At 35.1% G+C, this 21,321-nt stretch overlaps 1 protein-coding gene across 1 annotated transcript in view; it reads right to left on the bottom strand.

Moving 5' to 3' along the window:
- Positions 1-21,321, bottom strand: part of LOC107218586 — a 30,943-nt gene that overhangs the window by 2,649 nt on the left and 6,973 nt on the right. The window contains exons 3-4 of the mRNA XM_015656505.2: positions 16,316-16,479; positions 2,597-2,781 (exon numbers count right to left, since the gene is read on the bottom strand). Of these exons, the coding sequence (XP_015511991.1) occupies positions 2,597-2,781; positions 16,316-16,479 (349 nt within the window). The remainder of the gene's footprint in view (positions 1-2,596; positions 2,782-16,315; positions 16,480-21,321) is intronic.

Raw genomic sequence — 21,321 nt, 5'->3', positions numbered from 1 at the left:
TCAAGACTCGGGTTATTTGTTTTTGCTTACAATTGGGAATCGTTTTCCTTTCATGTGTCACTCGTAGTCCTATCTACGAAAATTTATCGGATACGAAAATGAAAATTATCAAAAAAAAACTAACAAATTTGTCGAATTTCACCGGTCATTAATCCATAATTCACAGAAGCTAATGGAATTTGTATCAAATTTTATCAGAGCATACAAGTGAGTCTCGAAGTTATGGTGTGAAAAGTATCAAAAAGCGTTGTCATTTGGCGCCAATATTAGTACAGTCGAACAATTATGGTCGTTTTTAAATTTTCGATGTAAATTCAAGTCGATTAGCGTTAGCGCAACTTTGAATCCTTTCATTTCCTGTTACTGTTGCTTCAATACTTTTTTAACCAGACTGTACTATACTTTTTTTAAAAAACGTTGGAAAAGTAGAGTTAAAGTGGAAGGTTTTTAGAGTGATGCTTTTCAATGCTTGACGATAATCAAACACTTTCGGCAATATATTTTTTTTACCTTCCCATAGTTAAGTAACGTTGTACGAAAAAAAAAAAAAAAAACTGGTATCGTTTTACCTGTTTTTTTGAACAAAAATATCTGAAAACGTTATCGTTGACTTGACATGGCACAGGTTTTATATTTTGAGAAGAGATCGATCCAAGTGTATAGACTAGCCACAAAATATTTTACGAGTGAAAGAGTAAAATATATGTAATACAGAGTATAATTAGAGTGAAAGAAAACAAAGTACAAGAAAAAAAAACCGACACTTTTGAAAGAATATACGTTTTGTGTTGTAACCGCATTTATACACCGTGGATGTTAATTCGAGCGACGCGATAGCCTGGCGTTTTTTTGAAAGCGAGTAAAACCGAGGAGGTGAGAGATGTGGACCAGAGATTTGTCGTGCCTGGCGATGCGAGCCGGTAGGGCAGACCGACATCGGAACAACGAACGAAGGTCGAGCTCGAAATGGGCATCAATGGCCCTAAACCCGAGGGTTTCGTTTCAGGTAGTTCAACCTTGCAACAACGGTACTGATATAAAAGAGTAAAAATACCAAGCTAACCCAAGATCGTATTACCCTCACAGAAAATAGAAATTTCATTATTTCAACTCTAATACACAAACTGTGCCATTGTATTTTTATTTTTAAGCGGATACCAAAACCGTATGGTAATAATTGAGTATTTGAATGAAATTTTTCTTTCATTTTTAGGGGTGCATAATTCAGTGCAAGCCAAAATAATGAGGACGTATTTTTTGTTTTTCGTTAAAATGATAAATGATTTTTGATGATTTTTCGTGTTATAGGTGATTGAATTTCACTGATTCTAATATATATAGATATATCTTAACATGGGTGACGTCACAATGTTACAGTTTTCAATCTGTTATATTAATGGCAATTTTGACTCAATCGAAAAAATAAAAAATACGTCCAAAATATTTTTTTACAATCTACAAGAATATGAAATAAAGAAATTTCATTCAAATACTCAATTGCATAATTAAAAAACCCTAAAACTATCGAATAATTAGCGCAGATGGTAGAAACTAATGTACCTAACCTTTAGCAATGCGTCAGTTTTTGCATAAAACATTATTCTTTCGTTTTATTGGATACCAGAAATTTGCATTGTTAACTTTTGTTCTATGGTCATTTGTTGAAGCGCGAGGAGCCGACCAATCACGAACATGTCAAATACCGGTATACAAAATGTACTCTTAATTGCATAGATGCAGGCGTATTTCGATCGAATCGACCCTAAATTGCATACATGCAGGCGTATTCCAGTAGAGTCCCCCCGAATTGCATAGATGCAGGCGTATTCCAATGAAATCCGATCAGAATTGCATAGATGCAGGCGTATTCCGATGAAATCCATCGAGAATTGCACGGATGTAGGCATATTCCGTTGAAATGTAGCCCAGAATGCATAAATAGGGGCAGATTTAAACCGTTTGTTGAATTGCGCATCGAAGATTTCGACGAAATAACCCGGTACATTTATCTATACTGTACTAATCGTAAAACAAATGCGGTGAAAACAATTGACTATATATCTATACGTATGCGAAAAGGAGAACCGATCTCCTATTCCTTTCTACTGGATAGGCTTTGCAGCAGTATGACGTCATCAAGGTCAACCGAACATTTCACCGCGGAAGAGAAGGAGTTTAAAAATTCTCCGTTCTTTTACAAGTTGACGAAAAAATCAATACCGAAAAACGAAAACACATGCAGGAATGTAAAACAAATTGACCATTGACGGCAAACTCGGCTACACCTAAAACCATATATCAAAAATTTTACGAATAAGAAAGTATTATATAATCTTGACTGTGAAAACCTCAAAAATGGTACCCAAAAAATCGTTATACTCTTGCATATATATATATGTATATATAGAATGTGTCTGTGTGTGTGTGTGTGTGTGTGAGTGTTTTATAGAAATCGAATAAGAATGTCCTACTAAATTCGCGGCAGCGCTCACAATCTGCCCGAAGCCTCTCCTTTTTCTTGTCCGACGACGACGCAGCAGGTCGTATAAAATACTTGCGAAATAATCATGTAAGTATATTGCATGTATGTACTTGCCTGATAACTCGGAGGCGGTGGCCTAAACTGAAATTCCGGGTATATCATGGCGGCGTAAGGATGCATGGGTCTAGCCGGTGGAATTCTTCCCGAGATACCCGTGAACCCAAAGAAACTTCCACAGTGTTCCCTGCTGGTAACTCGCCATGCCACCGCGCTCACAGTCACCAGTACCACACCGATACCTGTAACGGAATATCAGAACTAGTGATCGCTATAACCACGCTGCGATCAACAAAACAGTTAAAAGGTTAGTTAAACGCAGATTTTGAATTTAGACAATTGAAACTAATTTTGGATTGAAAAATTCCTCGACTTATCCTCCAGGTTTCTCAGATCCGTAATTGTTATTTTCCGATTACCCTTCATCGTTACAAATTGTGTTTTATTTATTTTCAATTGATCTTTGTCCTACACTCACATATACAGAGTGAACTCCTAACGAGAGTACGTTCCGTCTACTGCTAAACTTGAATGCGCACGCGCTACAACCCGAGAGCAGTTGTTTGCCAGGGCGACCAACCGTCATAGCCAACCTTCATAGCCAACCGTTCATCGCGAGGTAAGTTACTTCAAAAACTTTGACAGTTGTGAGTGGAAGTAGGACTACCACCGACAATTGTCAAAATTTTTGATATTACATACAGTAATGTTTATAAATGTCTCGGGCTTCCGGCTAACTTGTTTTTGGTACGAAACAAAATGCAAACTCCATTCTATACGAATTACGTGACAATGAATGGCGATGCAGCTGACGGAGAGATTGGGAGTCATTGTCACATAATTCGTATAGAATGGAGCTCGCATTTTGTTTCGTACCGAAAACAAGTTAGCCGGAAGCCCAAGGCATTAATGAACATTACTGTAAATCGTAGCGAACTGTCATTCAAATTTATGACGGTTGGTCACCCTGGATGACAACCCAAACAACCGCTCTTGGATTGTGGCGCGTACGCATGAAATTTTAGCAGACAACGAAACGTGAAGTCGTTAAGAATTCACCGTGTATAACTGTATCAAAGTTCTTCATTTGAGATCACGAATTACGGATATACTGCAGGTATAATGATCAAGTATTTCGCTAAATCTGCAAATCATTTGTCACTACGCAACAGTTTGAATGTCACAGTTCAATTTCTTCAGATTTTCAACACAATTTCGTGTCTTTTCACCAATTTTTTCCATGTTAAACAAAAATCCTTTACCAGGTAATTCAGGTTTTCATAGAGTGACAAGCCTGTTAATTATCACACAGAAACAAAAATGATACAACGTGTCGAGATTGCATGGATTCGAAACTTGAGTTGGCGAATGACTTGTCGATGCACGTCGTCACGCGTATAAACGACACAATGTCTTGCAGGCGTCAGAAGATTTGATAAAATGTGCGATTGAAACGATTGCATTCGTATTAGCATAGCAAAGGGCCGCCAGTGAAATCAACGCGTCACGGACTAACATGCATTCACGAGGAAAATGTAGTGATGCTATTATGCCTATATCATGGTACTTATCGGTGCCTGCATACGATAATATGCATAGTTGGGCCGCGTCAATGCGTACGTATCAACTGACTGTAGGCATTTTTATATCCTGATAAAATGCAACCATATTTAATTTCATACTTTGTTCATTTCTTCATCGTTATACCGACAAAGTTTTGTACGATAAGAATATGTAAAGCCTGATATATCTCAAGCTCATGTTTATTTCCAAGACTTTAGGGGTATAACTGCAGTGATTTTTAGAACAAACAATTGAACATAACATAACATCAATGTTTTCAGAACATAACGTCAGATAATGGCGAATTGTGTATTTAATTGGTTAACTTGGCTTCGCAATGTAATATTATTCCAAGTCACAAAAATAAACGTTCGCCATGTGTGAGATATTGCGTTGCGGGATTTTTAGAAAAAGTATCTGTTTCAACAACCTTTAAAAGGTAAAATATACCAATATCTTTCATACCTAACTCTTTCTAGGTCACTTTGTGGTTGAAAAATAGTGATTTTCTTTTAAGCCTCGCCGTGTTAAGTGAATGTTATATAGTCAGTCCTTACCGACCGCGTTAAATGTCACGTATTTCGACTATCATCAAAGCTTACGCATCACAGTTTGAAAATATCACAATTAGCGCAATTTTAAATGGAATACTGAATACAAATAACCAAAAAAAAAATTACTTTCAACTTTTTGTTCGCATAAAACCAAAAAGTTTCTAGATAGTTTTGTTCGACATTGCATGTAGAATTACGCTGACTTACGCGGGATTTCACACGTCAGCGCTGCATAGGCATTGGTAACAGTGAAAACCAGTGACATTTTACTCAGTCGGTAAATACTAACTACAGCATTCTCTTCGCGGTACCAACTTCAACCGCACAATGTGCACTTGGCTGCAATAATTCTGAGACACAACATATCCCATCGTCGTCGAATTTTTTACTTTTGAGTTAGATTCGACGATTATGTTACGTGTACAAAGATTGAGCCTGTTTCGCGGCCGGCCGACGGTGGCGCTGCGGTCTGATTCTCCATTGCCAACGTAACCAACCCGTCGAAAATATCACCTCTCACAGAATCACTGCGGTCAAGTGTACCTGCGAGTAAATCCGAAGTCGGGCTTACTGAGCGACATTCGATCGAACCCATCGCTAGTCTACGAGGCAGAAACCAGTATTTTGTGATACTCTTTAACGGGTGCCAGCTAGACGTTGTTGTGCGGGTGTAGGATTCTGCATTTCTATAGCCCTGTGTCCCCCATTGTTCCCAGGCATTCTCGGCTGCTCGCAGGTTTACAACTTGTATATACTTGAATTTAGCCATGATCACTGACGGAGCAAGCAAGCAGAGACAGACAGTCACTGCCAAGCTACTGCTGCACAACGGTTAGAAAGTAAGATAACCAAGCTCTATTCTCCGTCATTGGCGTGAGTGCAGCAGCCGGCAGGCACGGTATAGAGTAACGAGTTTGCTCGGTTATTCTGCCAGTTCGCTGCTCTCTGTACCTGCGGCGAACTAGAATCGCAGGATATACCTTACAGTCCCTGAACCATCGCTTCAGTGCAAGTTTTATCAAGTTGCCTGCAGGCTCTGCGTGTCATAGAGCGCAGCTCATAGCCTACCGTCTACGGTATAAATCTGAGCCACTCTCTCTTTGAATTCGCATTCACATTTTGCATAAACCGGCACGTTATATTACAATCAACGACTATACTCGCAGCTAGTGTTCCTTCGTCTCTTCTCATCTGTACCAAGCTCTTGATTAGACGGAGAAGTTCCAGTGCGTCCTAGCTCGTAGCTAGGCGGATGTGTCAGTCTACCAATGGGAACCCGATCCGTGCATACGGTCACTAGTATCTAAGGATCATTAACAACCGATGATTAACCCTAATACTTAAACCCGGTGTGGTTATAAATACACATCGTTCAAGTATAGATCCTTGTCATACCGCGTGTCTGTTCATATTCATCATATCTATACATTATTCACTTCATTACACATTACAGGTATTATACATATTTTTTTTTGCCAGTATGAAAGCGAGGAGAAATGGCAAGGCAAGAGATTCGGCATAGATACTGTACTCCATTGGATAATTTCACATTGATATTCATTCTCGTTTCCGATCATTATACATAGGTACTAATGATTCTAATTTTTGATGACTTTCTTCCCAAATTGTATTATACAATATTTCCTTGCTTTGCACCCTGTACATTCATTTGTTTTCAATTGCGCAATCAAAAATCATCCTAGTTCTAATACCCACTGATATTTATCGAAGAAGACGATGATTCTGATATTGGATGCTAATTCAGACCGTCAATATTAAAGCTGATATTAAACTACGAATGAAGTAAATATTAAACGCCCTATAATCTTATACCAGCGAGAAAAGTTCGTCTTACACAAGAATCATGGCTTGATTATACACGTATATACGAAAATCGTAAAATGTGATTAGAAACGGTAATTAGAGCACGCAGCGTCTATTATATATTACTCAACCGTACGCTTCTACTTTACTACCATGAAAGAAGAGTTTGAAAAAAAAAAAAAAAAAAAAAAACAACGAAATAAACCGAAGTAGAAATCGTACGTAGATAATAACTTTTGCAGAGAAATGAGTATTATAGGTATTATGCCGGGCATTCTAGCTTCGCTCGACCCACTTCCTACATCCTCCGAAGCAGTTATCATTTTTATTTCTTTCCTTTTTCGCTTTTTAACCACGTTTCGAACTCGGTGACGCGCGTTCAGCCTGAATGTGTAAAAAATATCTTCCCACCTCTTAAACAAACAATCGTGTTGCATATAAACTGAAAAATATCATATACACGAAGACGACATGTTTGGTTTGGTATTTCTAGAACCAGACTAGTTAGAGATAATACAAAAACAGATGGAACGTGGAGTAATTTTATTCAATCATACTCAGATCCTGTAACGTATATTTTAATCGAGTGACTCTGAAGTCGTTAATTATTATTATTATTATTATTATTATGCATATATTGCAGAAACAAAAGCATTGCAATTTTCTGAAAATGAAAGTGGCTCGTTTTTTCTCTCACCGTGATTCTCTAACGTTATTTCTGTTTAATTAGCATTTCCTCTGAGCATTGAACAATACATCCCCCCCCCCCCTGATAACACTATACGTATGCATATAATATATACATGACTTTTACACCAAACTTTCCCTAGCGAAGCTTATAGGTGTATGGAATCTCCATTTATGCACATCTACCGATGCATGCATGTATGCTATACTTAAATTATACAGACTTCGCGCTCGCTTAGCTGCAAGTAGATATATTTATAATAACGAACGTTGTGACTAGCTCTATAATCCCACGCTAATTATCACGTTATTAGAGGCCTGACTACGATCCTATTTATCGAAACTTTAATACGCCCAGTAGAATTCCCGCAACAATGCAAAGCATAATATGCTCTGCGTTCGGGTATTTTTTCTGTAATAACAACTCCGAATAATAGTGGTAAGTATTCTTACCACCTATTTTATATCCAGTTTTTGTACGTTTGGAGAAATTTTCAACATATTTCTTTGCGGTTTTTTGCTATTTTCGATAGTATACTAATAGGATTTCAATACTCGAGAGTGATTATTGCGATATAACGTATATTGTTGTTGTTAGAAACAAAAATTGACTTAAAAATATCGTGAAAATTTAAGGAATAATTAATTTCCGAGAAAGTTACCCCTTCAAATGTTTCACATAAACTATAAGTTTTTGGGTTCGCGGATTATGAATCGGAAATCGGATTAAAAAAATTCAAAATTGCGGATCCAATATGGTGGACGAAAATTTCTAATTCGATCGAATTTTGAATAAAAACACTGCCCATGGGTTTTTTGCGTCACTGATTACGAATGTGAAATCAGATTTTGAAAATTCAGTATGGCGAATCCAATCAGCGACCCCGAAAATCACAGCATAGAATTTTTTTAGATATCCATTTGACTAGAATATATTCTCGTAACTATAACGGGTGAAGTTTTTTTCAGTGTAATATATAATGTAACAACGACAAAATAATGCAAGGTTTTCGGTTTTCATTAACATTAAAAATTTATACGGAGGTTGTTTATGTGTTCATGTGATACGTATTAACAATAAGATCCACTTATAGTTTACATATCTATAGATAATAGATATATTTACATGAGTTTCTTACACAAATTTTCTCAAATCAAGTTTGCTTTCCAAAACGAATAAGATCTTGTCACGCTTTTTCTAACGGGTTTGACCCATATATCTATTTGTTATATATTATACGCTGCTCGTAATGCTGTGCCAATATTTTTCCCGAAATAAGCAGTGTGTGAGAAACGTTAACGAATTATACGAAACAGTGAGTCGTAGTTATCTAACGGAGCTTCAATTCCCAGCTGGAATTGTTCAATTTTTCTTTAATTACATTACATATTGCATAAGTAAATAGAAGTTATCGGCTGGATTGAAATTTCTTTTACCATAAATGTAACTTATACCCATTTGCTGAAAAAATAACTCTCTCACAACTTTAGAATTAGTTTATAAGTCACGGTTGTAATTTTTAAACAATTATGCTTATAACTGCGATTAAATCATAATTTGTGGCTGTGAATTCTTCACAGTTGTGATATTACAAAATTTTTGGTAAAACCCTATTTCGTGGTTTACATGAAAATCACAATTTGTAGAAAGCTACTTTAAAATAAGTAATGATCCCGAATTTCTTTGCTTGTTTTTCACTACATAAACGATCGGTAGCAATTATAAAGAAAGAAAAATGAAACAGTCTGGCGACAAATTTTTGCGCCAAAAATTCCGTGAAATTTCACCGGTTCAAGTAAATTACTAAAACCTAAATCGTTCGGCTTGTTAATTAAGCCAATTTTTTTCTCTCGATGTAAATCAGTAAATTTGTTACCTCAAAAAAAAAAGCCCTTTTAATTCCCACATGATATAGAAAACTGTAATCACGTATTTTCCAGTTACAAACGACAACGGCATCTGTGTCTGATCCCACGGTTTAGAAGGTTTGTTATAGACACAGTGGTGAAGGTCAGGCATTGTCATACCTCATTATCGGCGGTCCAAGATTGCCGGTGTGGTATAATAGAAATAATAATTCGCACAATAAGAACTGACGTGCAGTAATTTACATGATGAATAATAAACTGTAACGCAGTTGCGACGAAGAACAGGGCTGAATGGAATTTATAACTATACGTATAGCAGGCTTTTAAACCATCCCACTTTATCACATCTACGAGTGCAATAACTATGCCAAGTATGTGGAATGAACGAACAGTTCTCTCCGCAGTGTTCATTTTTATTGCGACTAATTGATGCTGGCCTACTTTGGGTGAAGTAAAATTCGGCGGGCGAACGTTTTGCCGCTGCGTAACGTGGAAGATGTAGCAAAGAGTATCGTACTTTTTTTTTCTTTTTTTTTTTTTATAGGTATGTTGATGAGATTATGTAAGTGCCGGGCAAAATAAGGAAGTTAGAAAAAAAAAAAAACATGGAAGTTTTTTTTTACACTGCTTCAGAAATTAGAAAAATACTTCATCAAACTTACGTGTTTGAGTTTTTATAAGCGCCGATAAATCCCAATGATCTCGTATGATATGAATAAAAATTGAGATTTGGTTGAGATGTTTTTTTTTTTTTTTCAACTTCAGGGGTTGAAGAAAAAAAGGAATCCTTTGTAAGTTTAAGATTTTTCGCATTATGCTTTCACAGCGATTATTTCAACGAGTTTTCTCTCCTCAGCGTGTGAATGGCGGTGATGAATTTCAGGATACTCCAATTTCTGCAGCAAATGATATATAACCGATTCTTAAAAGAAAATTGTACAACCTATTTTCTCTCTTCATACCTCACGGGGCAGAAAGAAAAAATCAAAATTAGAGTACAGACTAAAGTCTAATATAAAAAAAAAAAATTATTATAGTATAGAGAATTATAAAAAAAAAAGGTTCACATGCTGTGACTAAAATCATCAAATTGAATTAAATTTAAACGGCCACTTCTTGATACAAAGATTGATTTTAATTTCACGAATTTCACCTGAAAAAAAACCCTAAATTATGAATCATTTATTAAAATTTTGTTCGGACGGTTTTTAGAAAAATCAGTTCGCACGACGGCAATTACCTTTATAACGTACGAAAATTTCCACTACAAAGTAAAGTTCCTTCTAATCTTTTACCAATTTGAAAATTGATAGTTTAAAAATATTACGACTGTATTATTTCCGTGATTTATTAATTTTCTTTTTTTTTTACCGACGGAGCAACATATTTCAGTTGAAATCTGATTACGGCGATGACATTTTGCCGAAGAACGTCAATTCAAAGGTTGGCTAAAAAGCTTTCGAATAGCCGAACAACTTATTGACGTTTTCGAGTTTTCGTTTTTTTTTATTCTTCTTCTTCTTCTTCTTTTTTTAACGTAGTTTGTCGTGAGAGTTCTGCACTGAATCACAGAGTAGATGGTACAAAATTATACAGATGAGTAACTGCATCTAGGATATCAGAGACAGTATTCGGATTTCGTAGAGAAAAATAAAAAAAATAATAATAATAAATAAATACATAATCCCACGCGCTTTAATTAAATGCTAATAACAATAATAATAAATTCTCAAGCAAGGTCGTTTCAACAGGTAGAAACGCGGTAAGTCTTGAAATGGGTTTATAAAACGTGTTCAGTACGAGTGCATGCATGCATAGGTATATATAATGTTGACGAAAAAAAATAAATAAATAAATAAAATAAAACAAGTAAAGTCATTTTATCTCATGGGAAGTAAAATAATTTGACCTAAAAATTGTACAAAAACAAGGTAAAAACTGTTGCTGAACGTGATAGGTGGATGTCTACATATTTCACAAGATTTTTACAACAATCGCAACGAGATATAAGAATGAAATAACAATAATAATATTACAACAACGACGACAGAATTCTCAGCGTGTAATCGCTCGTCAATGACAAAGCTCAGCTGTAGCCGAATGAGAAGGTAATTAAATCCGCAACGTGAAGGACCGTAGGTTTAATTAAGAGGCGTCTAAACTTTGTTTAATTACACCATAATATGCGTACATATTATACTGCGGGCAGATAACCGTGCGTAACTATACGGTCGTCCTTGAAAGATAAAATTGTAGTAAAAAAAAAAAAGAAGGATTTTACGTTAATTTCGTAACGTTAGTTGATCACGTTTTTTTCCACCTCCAACCTTGACTTATACTCAATTATAATTATAATGCATGTATACTATTTTTATTTGTATTAGAATTGTTGATTTTTATCGTTTAGGCATATTAAAAGAGTAAAAAATAAACGTAACTCGAAATTTATCACGATGCATGCCAAGGGAATAAAAGTTCATAAAGCATTCCGAGAAGAAGACTCGCGAGGATAACGAGGAATAAAATAATGACGTGCAAGTTTAGCTGGTAATTTACTCATGCATATTGCAATTTAAACGGAAAGATTCAACTCGGCAATGAAAATGAAACAAAGCGGTTTTCGTTATCTGTATACGTCGGTATTTTATTTTATTTTTTTTTTTTTCCTATTTCTTTCCGATTACCCAGCATGCTTGGAAATAACCAACGTTTTAGTATTACTCATAGGTAACTATATAAGACATCAAAGAAAAAAGAAAATATAACGCTGTTGTGAATAATTTATTGTATTCAACATGGAAAATCAGTGAAATTAATGCGGTTAAAAATTTTCATAATGCGTACAATTCGTGAAAAATTTCTTTTTTAGATTTACCATAGACCCAAAAAGAAATTGATATAGGTATAATATTTTTCGATAATGATTTGTTAAATCGCGGTAGGCAAAGGACAAGTTTATATTACACATGCTTCTTTTTATACGTAATCACAAGACTTTTGACAGTAGGAATCAGAGCGGTGAAAAATAATGACAGCACGACTTCGATTAATGAACACATATGCGTATAATTGTAGGATTCTATTCAATCCTAAAAAATTTTTTTATCACTCGTACCTGTTATTAGTTGAATTTTCGGTACAAGTAACAAGTTTAGTTTGTATAATACAAATACGGAGAGAATAAACGAGCAGATTCTACTAAAAACCTACAGTACAATAGGGACAAATAAATATTTTCGGTAAAACATAGTTTTATGAAATGTAGAATTCAGTCTCAAAAGATTGAAAATCACTATTTCCGGACTAAAATCTCCTACATTTTTATAATAAAAAATATAATTGAAACGGGTATTTTTTTCTGAAACGAGAGTAGAATCTGTTCTCTTATTCTCTCCGGGTACAACACAAACTGGCGCACATTGTTACACACATATATATACGTGTATATACTTGCATGTCCCAAGGCACGTGCATACGTGTATTTATACGTATTACATGTATGAACGTGCAGGCAGCGTTTTACAGTTAACGTTGGTATATTGACGTTACTCTTTATGGTTACCTCATTCACCTCGTATATGAGGTAACTGGACTTTGCAGGTAACCGTAGAATAAAACGAGATGCAACTACGTGTAAAAGAGGAGCGAGTATACATGGGCACATTATAAATACACACTTTATACATACATTATACAGTTCGCGTCGCGAACACGCGTGTTTATCTCAAACGTATCGCCGTCCACTTTCAACCGGTTTGCTCGCATAATGTAAACAAATTAGCACCGTTGCATGGTGTATATGTATGTACATATCCCTTTGAGTCACACATTATTGGGCTCGGTCGACTTTTACGACAAGACAGTATTTTGCGCTGAGGTAAATTTCATTTGTTACAGTAACTAGAAGAATTGAGTAAAACAGGTGCCGTTGAAAAAAACTTGGAATTAGGAAAAACGAGCTACGCGTAAACATTTTGCCCTATTGTCGATACTTTTTTGGTAATTGCAACGAAAAATCAGTTTCTGAGGTTTGCTCTAATTTTTTTTTAGTTAATTAAGCGTTAAATTTTCGCAACAGTTGCAAGAAAATATAGCAACAGTGATCGTAATGAGAAAGAATAGTAACGGATAATAGAGTTTCAAAAATTCAAGATGATGGATTCAATATGGCGGATGAAAATTTCAAATTTAATCATATCCGGTCAAAAAACTCCATTCAAGGGTTTTTGGGGTCGCTTATTGGATTTGTGTATACTGAAAATTCAAAATCTGATTTCACATTCGTAACCAGCGGAGTTTTTACTCCGTATTCGAGCGAGTTTGAAATTTTTGTCCGCCATATTTGATCCACCATCTTGAATCTTTTTAATCAATTTTAGATTCGTAATCAGCGATCCCAGAAAATTATAATTTATGTAAAAAATGTACCATATATGTGTAGAGGGGTAACTTTTTCGAATATTAATTATTCCTTTAATTTTGACGATTTTTTTAAGTAAATTTCTTTCTGACGATAATAATTTACGTCACATCGCAATAATTACTATCGAGTAGTGAAAACCTATTAGTATACTATCGGAAATAGCATAAAAAGTTTTCTAAATATGTACATATACAAAGAATGGATATCAAATAGATGATCAGAATATTTACCACTGTGACTCAACGGGTTATAAATTATATAGATGTAATGGATCAACCCATAAATTTGTACGCGCAGAAAAAATTGTATTACAGAATTAGTGGGATGTAGTTTTTATTCAAGACATTCCGATCTTTACGTTTATATTAGTTACCTAATTTTATTTCTATTTCAAGGTTGATAATCATCGGGTATAACTTATATTCGATTTTTTTTTTCATGAATACCGGCAAAGAAATTCGTTTCGTATTTTTACAAGTAAACTCCAGTTTCTTTGCGAGATATGAAATCGCGTAATTGAACAAATTAATAAATTCCCGAAGTTGTTGAGAATTTTTCAGGTTCTCAAACTATCCTTAAATATCGCAGCATGTCCTTCGATCAGACGCGCATATAATTTTCTTGAATTAATTCATTTTCACAATTATAAACAATAGTACAAAAGCCTTGTCTTTTTGCGTAATCAATTTGATTCTTTCAACACTTTTCTTGACGATAAAATTTTCCGATTTCTTCATAACCGCGTTATGCACAGAGATTTTATGAAATCTTTTCGAAACAGGTCGTGTATAAGAGCTGCAAGGCCGTTATATCGCTTCAGTTGGTAATCTTTTCAAGCCTGCATTCAAAACCTCAGCTGTACTAGAAATTTGAAATTGATTTTCGAGGCACGTTAGTTACACGTTTGACCATTGGAATCTTACAACGATATTATACGCAGGCCCCGAGGCCCAAACGAATCTGTAATACATTTCAATGTACACATACACGATTCCAATATCACGAAAAACAGCCAAGAATGCATATAAAGTTTTATAACACGTAGATAATATTTTATTATCACATATCGTCGTGTCTTCAATAATTACTCAACTTCTCGCAAAAAGGAATCTGCTATTTCGAATAATAATTAAATAGACGAAAATTTTCATTATCATCATACATGTAACAACGTTATACAGACAAGACTTTGAAAAGAATACTTCAAGTTACAAAAATAATTATGACGACGATATTCGTCGGTTAAAATTAAATCGATTCCAATTCGAATAAATCGCAAGTAAATTGAAAAAGAAAAAACCAATGATTTTTATAATAGAAATCAAATAAATTCAAAATTCGGAAAAATCGCATCGATTGAGGCTAAAAGCATTAAAAAAATTCGCTCCTTTCTTCGTATGATTATTATAATATATACGGTAGTAACTAACCTTCCTCTCTGTAAAGACAAAGACACGGGAAGTTAAAAGTTGTACCAAAATCAGTTTTAGTGACTTTAGTGAAAGGCACAAAATGCCGTTAATAAATATACACATATGTATATATATTTATTTATTTATTTATTTATTTATTTTAATACAACGCAATCGCAAACAGGATGCGCATTGCGAATGCGGTGTAAGAACTTTTTGCGAATTCACATGTTTTATCTGAGCGCTGTTACTAGACGAACATAGAGAAAGAATAGCTGGTGGAGCGTAGATGGGATATATTCGACACCGCCGTAAGCTAAGCGGTCTAGCATGAACATTTTTAAAAGCCACGTTTCCTGCTGTGACGTACCTAAACGTTGTTTTAATTTCCTACGTTTAAGTTTCACTTCACACAAGTGTTACACATCCCGACAGGTAGACGTATACATATATGTTCGTTGGTACATGAATTTAAATTGTAGCCCTGCAACACATTCGTGCACTGCTACCGGCTATTGTTTGTAAGAATTGTGTTGTTGGTTTTATCGGTGAATGTTTTCCTCTACCCGCCATCTACGGCTCATTGTCAGTTGTGTACGATATTATTATATATACCTGTGAATAATAGTTAAATACGAAAACTACACGGCGGAAATTGAAAGAAAAAAAAAAAAAACTTAAAATGTCTAATGATTGACCCTAAAAATTGATTGAAATATTAAATAAAAGTAATCAAACTGTAAGAACCGTCGTTTTTAAAAATTCACAATGTTTTTAGCTTTGAAAAACGCCGTGTAGCAGAATTTCGACTAATTAATGTACATTGTTATTTCGAAAATCTGTTCCGATTGAGGATAAGATTTTTTTTTTTCTTTTTTTATTTTTAACGCACAAGTTTTTACCACACAAATATCGTCCCCGAGTATAAAATTTCAAATTCAAGTGAACTTTGTGTACCTTCTGTCCGAAAAAATGACAGATCGAATAAGATTCTACAAAAACAATGAACATACTTTCATTTACATTAATTAAAATCAATCCAATCCAATCCAACTGTCGAACTATATTAACCGAAATTATTTTCCAAAATATCGGGATTAAAGTGAAATTAGTATGATACTTTTTTTTTACACTCATTATATTTGAACGGGAAAGAGATTCCAGGAAACATTTTCTATTCGGTAAAAACTGTAGCAATTCATAGATCAAAAAAAAACAACAAAAAAAAAAAAAAAGAAAATTTCTCAATCTGAAACACAAACACGCAGAAATTGGATAGAAAAATAAGCGGAGGTGTCGTAATTTCGAAAAGAAATGGAAAAACGTTATTAAAAAAAAAAAAAAAAAAAAAACAGTCCCCTGGAATTATGTAACGAAGCCGGAACGAGGAATCGGGAAGAGAAGAATGACGCGTCGTTGCCTGGGAGAAGAGATATATACTCACCAATCATGAGTAGGGCGACGGCAATGTGGTCGCGACCGGTGGCCCGTAAGGCCCCAAGTAAGGCCCCTGCGCCTGCACAAACAAGGCCCACCACTCCCACTCCTAGAATGGACCAACGTACCGGCGGAGAACCAAGTCCGCAGCATTGCTTCGGCACCGAGTCCCTGCAACAAGCATCGCGAGTTTCTCTCCTATTACAACTGCCTTTATAAGTATTCGCTCTGATCTATTAAACAATAAACCTTCGATATATAATTAATGGCGGCTACCAAACGTTACCGACAACAATTGTTACAAAGTTGTAAGATTCGCGATACAACGAGATTTGTCGTAAGAAACGGAAACGTTGCGTCAACAATTTCACGTTATAAAGTTCAATCTCGTTAACGCTTGATTAATTTCTGATTTCTGTAGAAAAGAAAAAAAAAAAAAGAACCAACACATTTTGATCGTCTAAACTTTGGACAAAAATTACTCATTTTGCTTATAACAGGTTTGTTAGTCGGTGTTTTTTGAGTGAGGAACATTTCTTCGGAAACGGAAATTCAAGCAAACTTATTCATATCCTCTTAGCGTTGACAGATTATAACAAGTCCGTTGATGTATTTTCGTTTAAATAAGCAGCGTACAAAACTTCAAGTGTAACGTATTTTTTTATTGTAAAAAAAAAAATATTTGGTCGATTCGTGTCGATTTCATTGTTAAATTTTTACTGGTTACATCAGTTTGTATGACTTTCTAAATTACTTCTCACAAGTTATTTATTGATTTTTTTTTTTTTTTCTTTTTCTTATCAAGGGAATTCCGTACGAAACAAAATATTGTGCTCGACTTACGATCGGATGAAATTCGGACGAAAAATTATACAGTTATTAGATAATGATAGCGTGCGAAACTTTTCATGCTACGTGCACTTCAGGTCTGAAAACATGCTGACTTTACATTACACTGTAGTTTTTAAATAGTTAACCGTACACCGGAGCGATGTTTTTTTTTCTTCTTTTTCTCTCTTTTTTTTTAAGCGGATTTTGCGGCCTCACAAAAGTATTTTCCGAATTCTCGGTGCGTGGAAATTGTCCTTAAAATAACAGTAATTTGACGCGGAACAATAACGCTGGAGAATTTCAGTCTGGGCTGAAGTTACGAAAAATATTTCTTTCAAAATACAGGAAAGAAAGCTGGCGCGGAATCGACACTACTGCTGCAGAGATGACTTGCAATTTCTATTGGAAGAAAAATAAGTGTAAAAGAAAAAAGAGAAGAAAAAAAAAAAAAAAACCGTTGACAATGGTAATTGAAACGCGACTTCTACGTTAATGTAACGAAATGTTCAAAAAAAAAAAAAAAAACATCGCTCGGAATTACAATTTTGAGAGAATCGAATTTTACAAAACATGAGTTTGTTAGTTTTCTATTACGCTGTTTTCTAAATTTCACACAATTGTCACGTACCTAACAATAATTTCGTAACAATAATTACATGACGAATTTCAATCAACGTTACATAAATATATTTCCATTATTTGTAATACTTGAAATCAGTAACAGAACAAACCATAACCGTGTGTATTCGGTCGTAAGTATATAGAAAGAAATTTTCAGTTGTCGTTACTACGCAGACATTGACTGTCATAATTATCTACCACGACGACAAAATATAGTTCAAAGTACAAAATGACTACACTTTCCGATAACGATCACTCGTATTATATTTCCTTGCAACTATTGCTTTACTTTGATATTGTTGCAACGATGAATTGCTGTTAATCTCTTATTCAACTTAAAAAAAAAAAAAAAAAAAAAAAAAAAAAAAAAAAAACCCATAGTAAACTAAAGAAACAGATTATATGTATAGTAAAGGCAACTATAATTACACTGAATATTTACTTGTACCGTATTTCTTGTAATTCGAAAAATATTGTAAACCGTTAACACGTGTAACGATGATATGCTCATTCTACTATGATTTTCTAACAACCGTAGCGTAATTAAAAATGAAATTTTTCCCAGCGTAGGCATGTAGTTAAATGCTGTATATACCTACACGCGTGTAGGTATATATATATATATGTCCGATGGCCTCTCGTGGGCAAAGGATTGACCCAGTGACACAGACTCACTTGAGTTCGGGCAGACCAACCGACCGACGCGACGCCCGAGCGTCTCGACGCCACTCTTTTACTCTTTTATTTGTAGATTATACGGTACTCTAGTAGCCCGTCACAGCTCCGTCCGCACCCAAATTTAAAATAATAAAATGAAAACTTTATTCGGATAAAAAAATTTTACTTACAGTGAAAAATATTTGAATGAAGATTGATAATACCTGAGCTGACCTAACCTAATCTAATCTAACCTAAGCTCTATCTACAAGAGTTTGGTCGGTTTTAGAATAAATGTGTACAATACCGTTTCAACTTGGCTTACAAATATCGTTATATCTACGAAACTATTGAACTAGATGTAACGAAACACGACCTATGCCCTGGCCCGATGTTGTGGCTATCCATAGAAAAAAAAATAATGATAATCGGTTCAGTAATTCTGGAGTTACAAGCGAACGTACGTCAGAAAAATTTTGAGTTTTATACAGCGTCTATTACCAACGACCGAATCGTCCGTCGTCTGCTACATAGTTTAATGCGCATGCGCTACGATCCAAGCGCAGTTGTTTGTCAGGGCGACCAACCGTCGCGAACATAACCTCGAAAATTTTGACAGTTTTCGCTGGCAGTTGTGTTCTGCTAACAGCTGGAAAACTAATTTTAAAATGAAAATAGTTAAGGACCGAGCGGTAAACGGAACTCAAAATTTCTCTCAGTGTGCGTACATCGCGGCGAACTGACGTCTAAATTTACAACGGTTGGTCACCCTGGCAAACAACTGCTCCGAATTGTAGCGCATGCGCGTTAAACTTTAGCAGACGGTGAAATGTTCTGTCGCTAGTAATTCACGCTGTATATCTAGAGAAGAAAATATGTCCGACGAACCTTGTTCGGGGGCCTCAGGCCGACGATATACGGCCCTGCAATGCCTGTCCACGATGATCTCGATATAACGGGTTAATTTAACAGAACGGAGAAGAGTCGTAGAAACGAATTGTGCGTACGTGTAGCTTGTAGATGCAGGATTATGTATGGTGTATTCCACGTGAAATCGATGTGGCCAATACCAAAACCGGTTCAAATTTTATGAAATGTTTTCCTTACGACAGATGATCGGAGTATGTACAAGTTTTTGCAGATTTTTATTAGACGATGTTTGCGGCTTGTTATTATTAATTATATGACTCGGAAATCGTAGATCATGTAGCAGAAGCTGGTTGAGCAGAAAAGAGATATGGTTTTAAATTTGAATTTTGTAATACGTTAAAAAAAAAAGGGGGGGGGGGAGGAGGAGACTTCATAAAAGACGATGAAAAATTGAAAAAAGTTCTATTTCTTGGGTTTCTCGGAAAAGTTGCGTTGTTTTTTCAATACTCGACTTTGGAAAATATTAGCCTACCGCTGTGTTTACAGTGTAGAAAAATGCAAAAACTTTATTACAGGGGAACGGATTTACAATTAGTTTAAAAGCTATAATTTCTTTTCACGTAACGTGGTATAATTGTCGGTAAATCATATAAAATAACTCTGATATGTAGGTATGAATTTATCATATCGTACAATTTTATTACACGTTACGACATATTCGAATACAATTGACGATTTTCGCAGGGAATTACGGATGAAAAAAAATCACACCTAAATTCAAACCCAGCCTCAAAATGTAATTTTCACGTGTTTTTTTGACACTAACACAGGAATATTGCCCGAAATTTTGAATGGAAGAAAGTATAATTTTCAAAAAATTACACAAACTAACAATAAGGTTCTGTTGTATTTTTAAAGCTTCCGTATTTATTTCATTTTCCGGGGTCCCTTGTTTTATAAGCAGACCTGGGAAATATACTACATAGAAATAGTTTTGTTTATAAAAATGGTTTAAGATCATATTTTTCAGTTTATAAATAGTGAAATAAAATCATCAGAGTGTCTGTTTGCTTAATGTTTACTTTAGATGACGATGTAAAATTTAATACAAAATGAGATGTAAAGAATTGGCAAAAATTCTTTCGAAATGGCAAAAAGAAACGGGTAATATACGATCCAGATTGCCCCCAGAAGTTATTAAAACTAAAAAATTTTTGTATTCTACATTTTTCCTGCCTATAGTCAACAATTTTCAAGTTATACTCAATCGAAACTCGGAAACATGTCGATTTTTGCATATATTTTATTGACCGCCGAAGTTCAAACGTCTTCGAATAAGGTTAAGAAAATTATTTCGTATCGATCAAGCCGTTCTTTCGAAATTCAGGATGTTACACAGTAATTATTCTAACGTCCAAACACTCGGCGATCTGTATAAACCGGAAGTGTCAAGTATCTAAAGAGAGTTCCGTGAAATATCTTTACCCACAAAGTATACGACTTGATCGATTTTTAACAGCAAATTTCATTCGAATCGCGCTCGAGTAACTTTCTGGAATCACGTAAAATCTTCGAAAGCCGCTTTTCCATATTAATTTTCTTGAAACAAAGGAATTTTCTTTTTCTTCTTCACAGAAATGAAAATTTGACCATCTCTTCTTTTCCCACACTGCGTCGCTTATAATGCACATACTCATATATATTGAATATATCACACTGCGACGAATTCCGAGAGATGCATGAGTGATTGATTGATTTCTCTCTTCGTAACTTCACACTTTCGGGATTTTCATATTATTCCTGTAACATTGCGCCCACCGTGAAACAGGAAGCTGTCGCAGCTGCACCCAAAATGCACGAACGTTTCCATAGCTCTCGCAAATGTTGATTTTAACTGATGGTAATTTATGGCGGGGCGCGCTGATTTTCGACCGTGTTTAAAATACACCTTTCGTATATACACTTACATATGTGTATATATTGCGTGGATAACTCTCGCGCACGCGCATCGTCGCGTTAGAGAAACTATAAGAA

The sequence above is a fragment of the Neodiprion lecontei genome, chromosome 2, assembly GCF_021901455.1.
Source record: "Neodiprion lecontei isolate iyNeoLeco1 chromosome 2, iyNeoLeco1.1, whole genome shotgun sequence".
NCBI lineage: Eukaryota > Metazoa > Arthropoda > Insecta > Hymenoptera > Diprionidae > Neodiprion > Neodiprion lecontei.
This window is presented reverse-complemented; position numbering and strand designations above follow the sequence as displayed.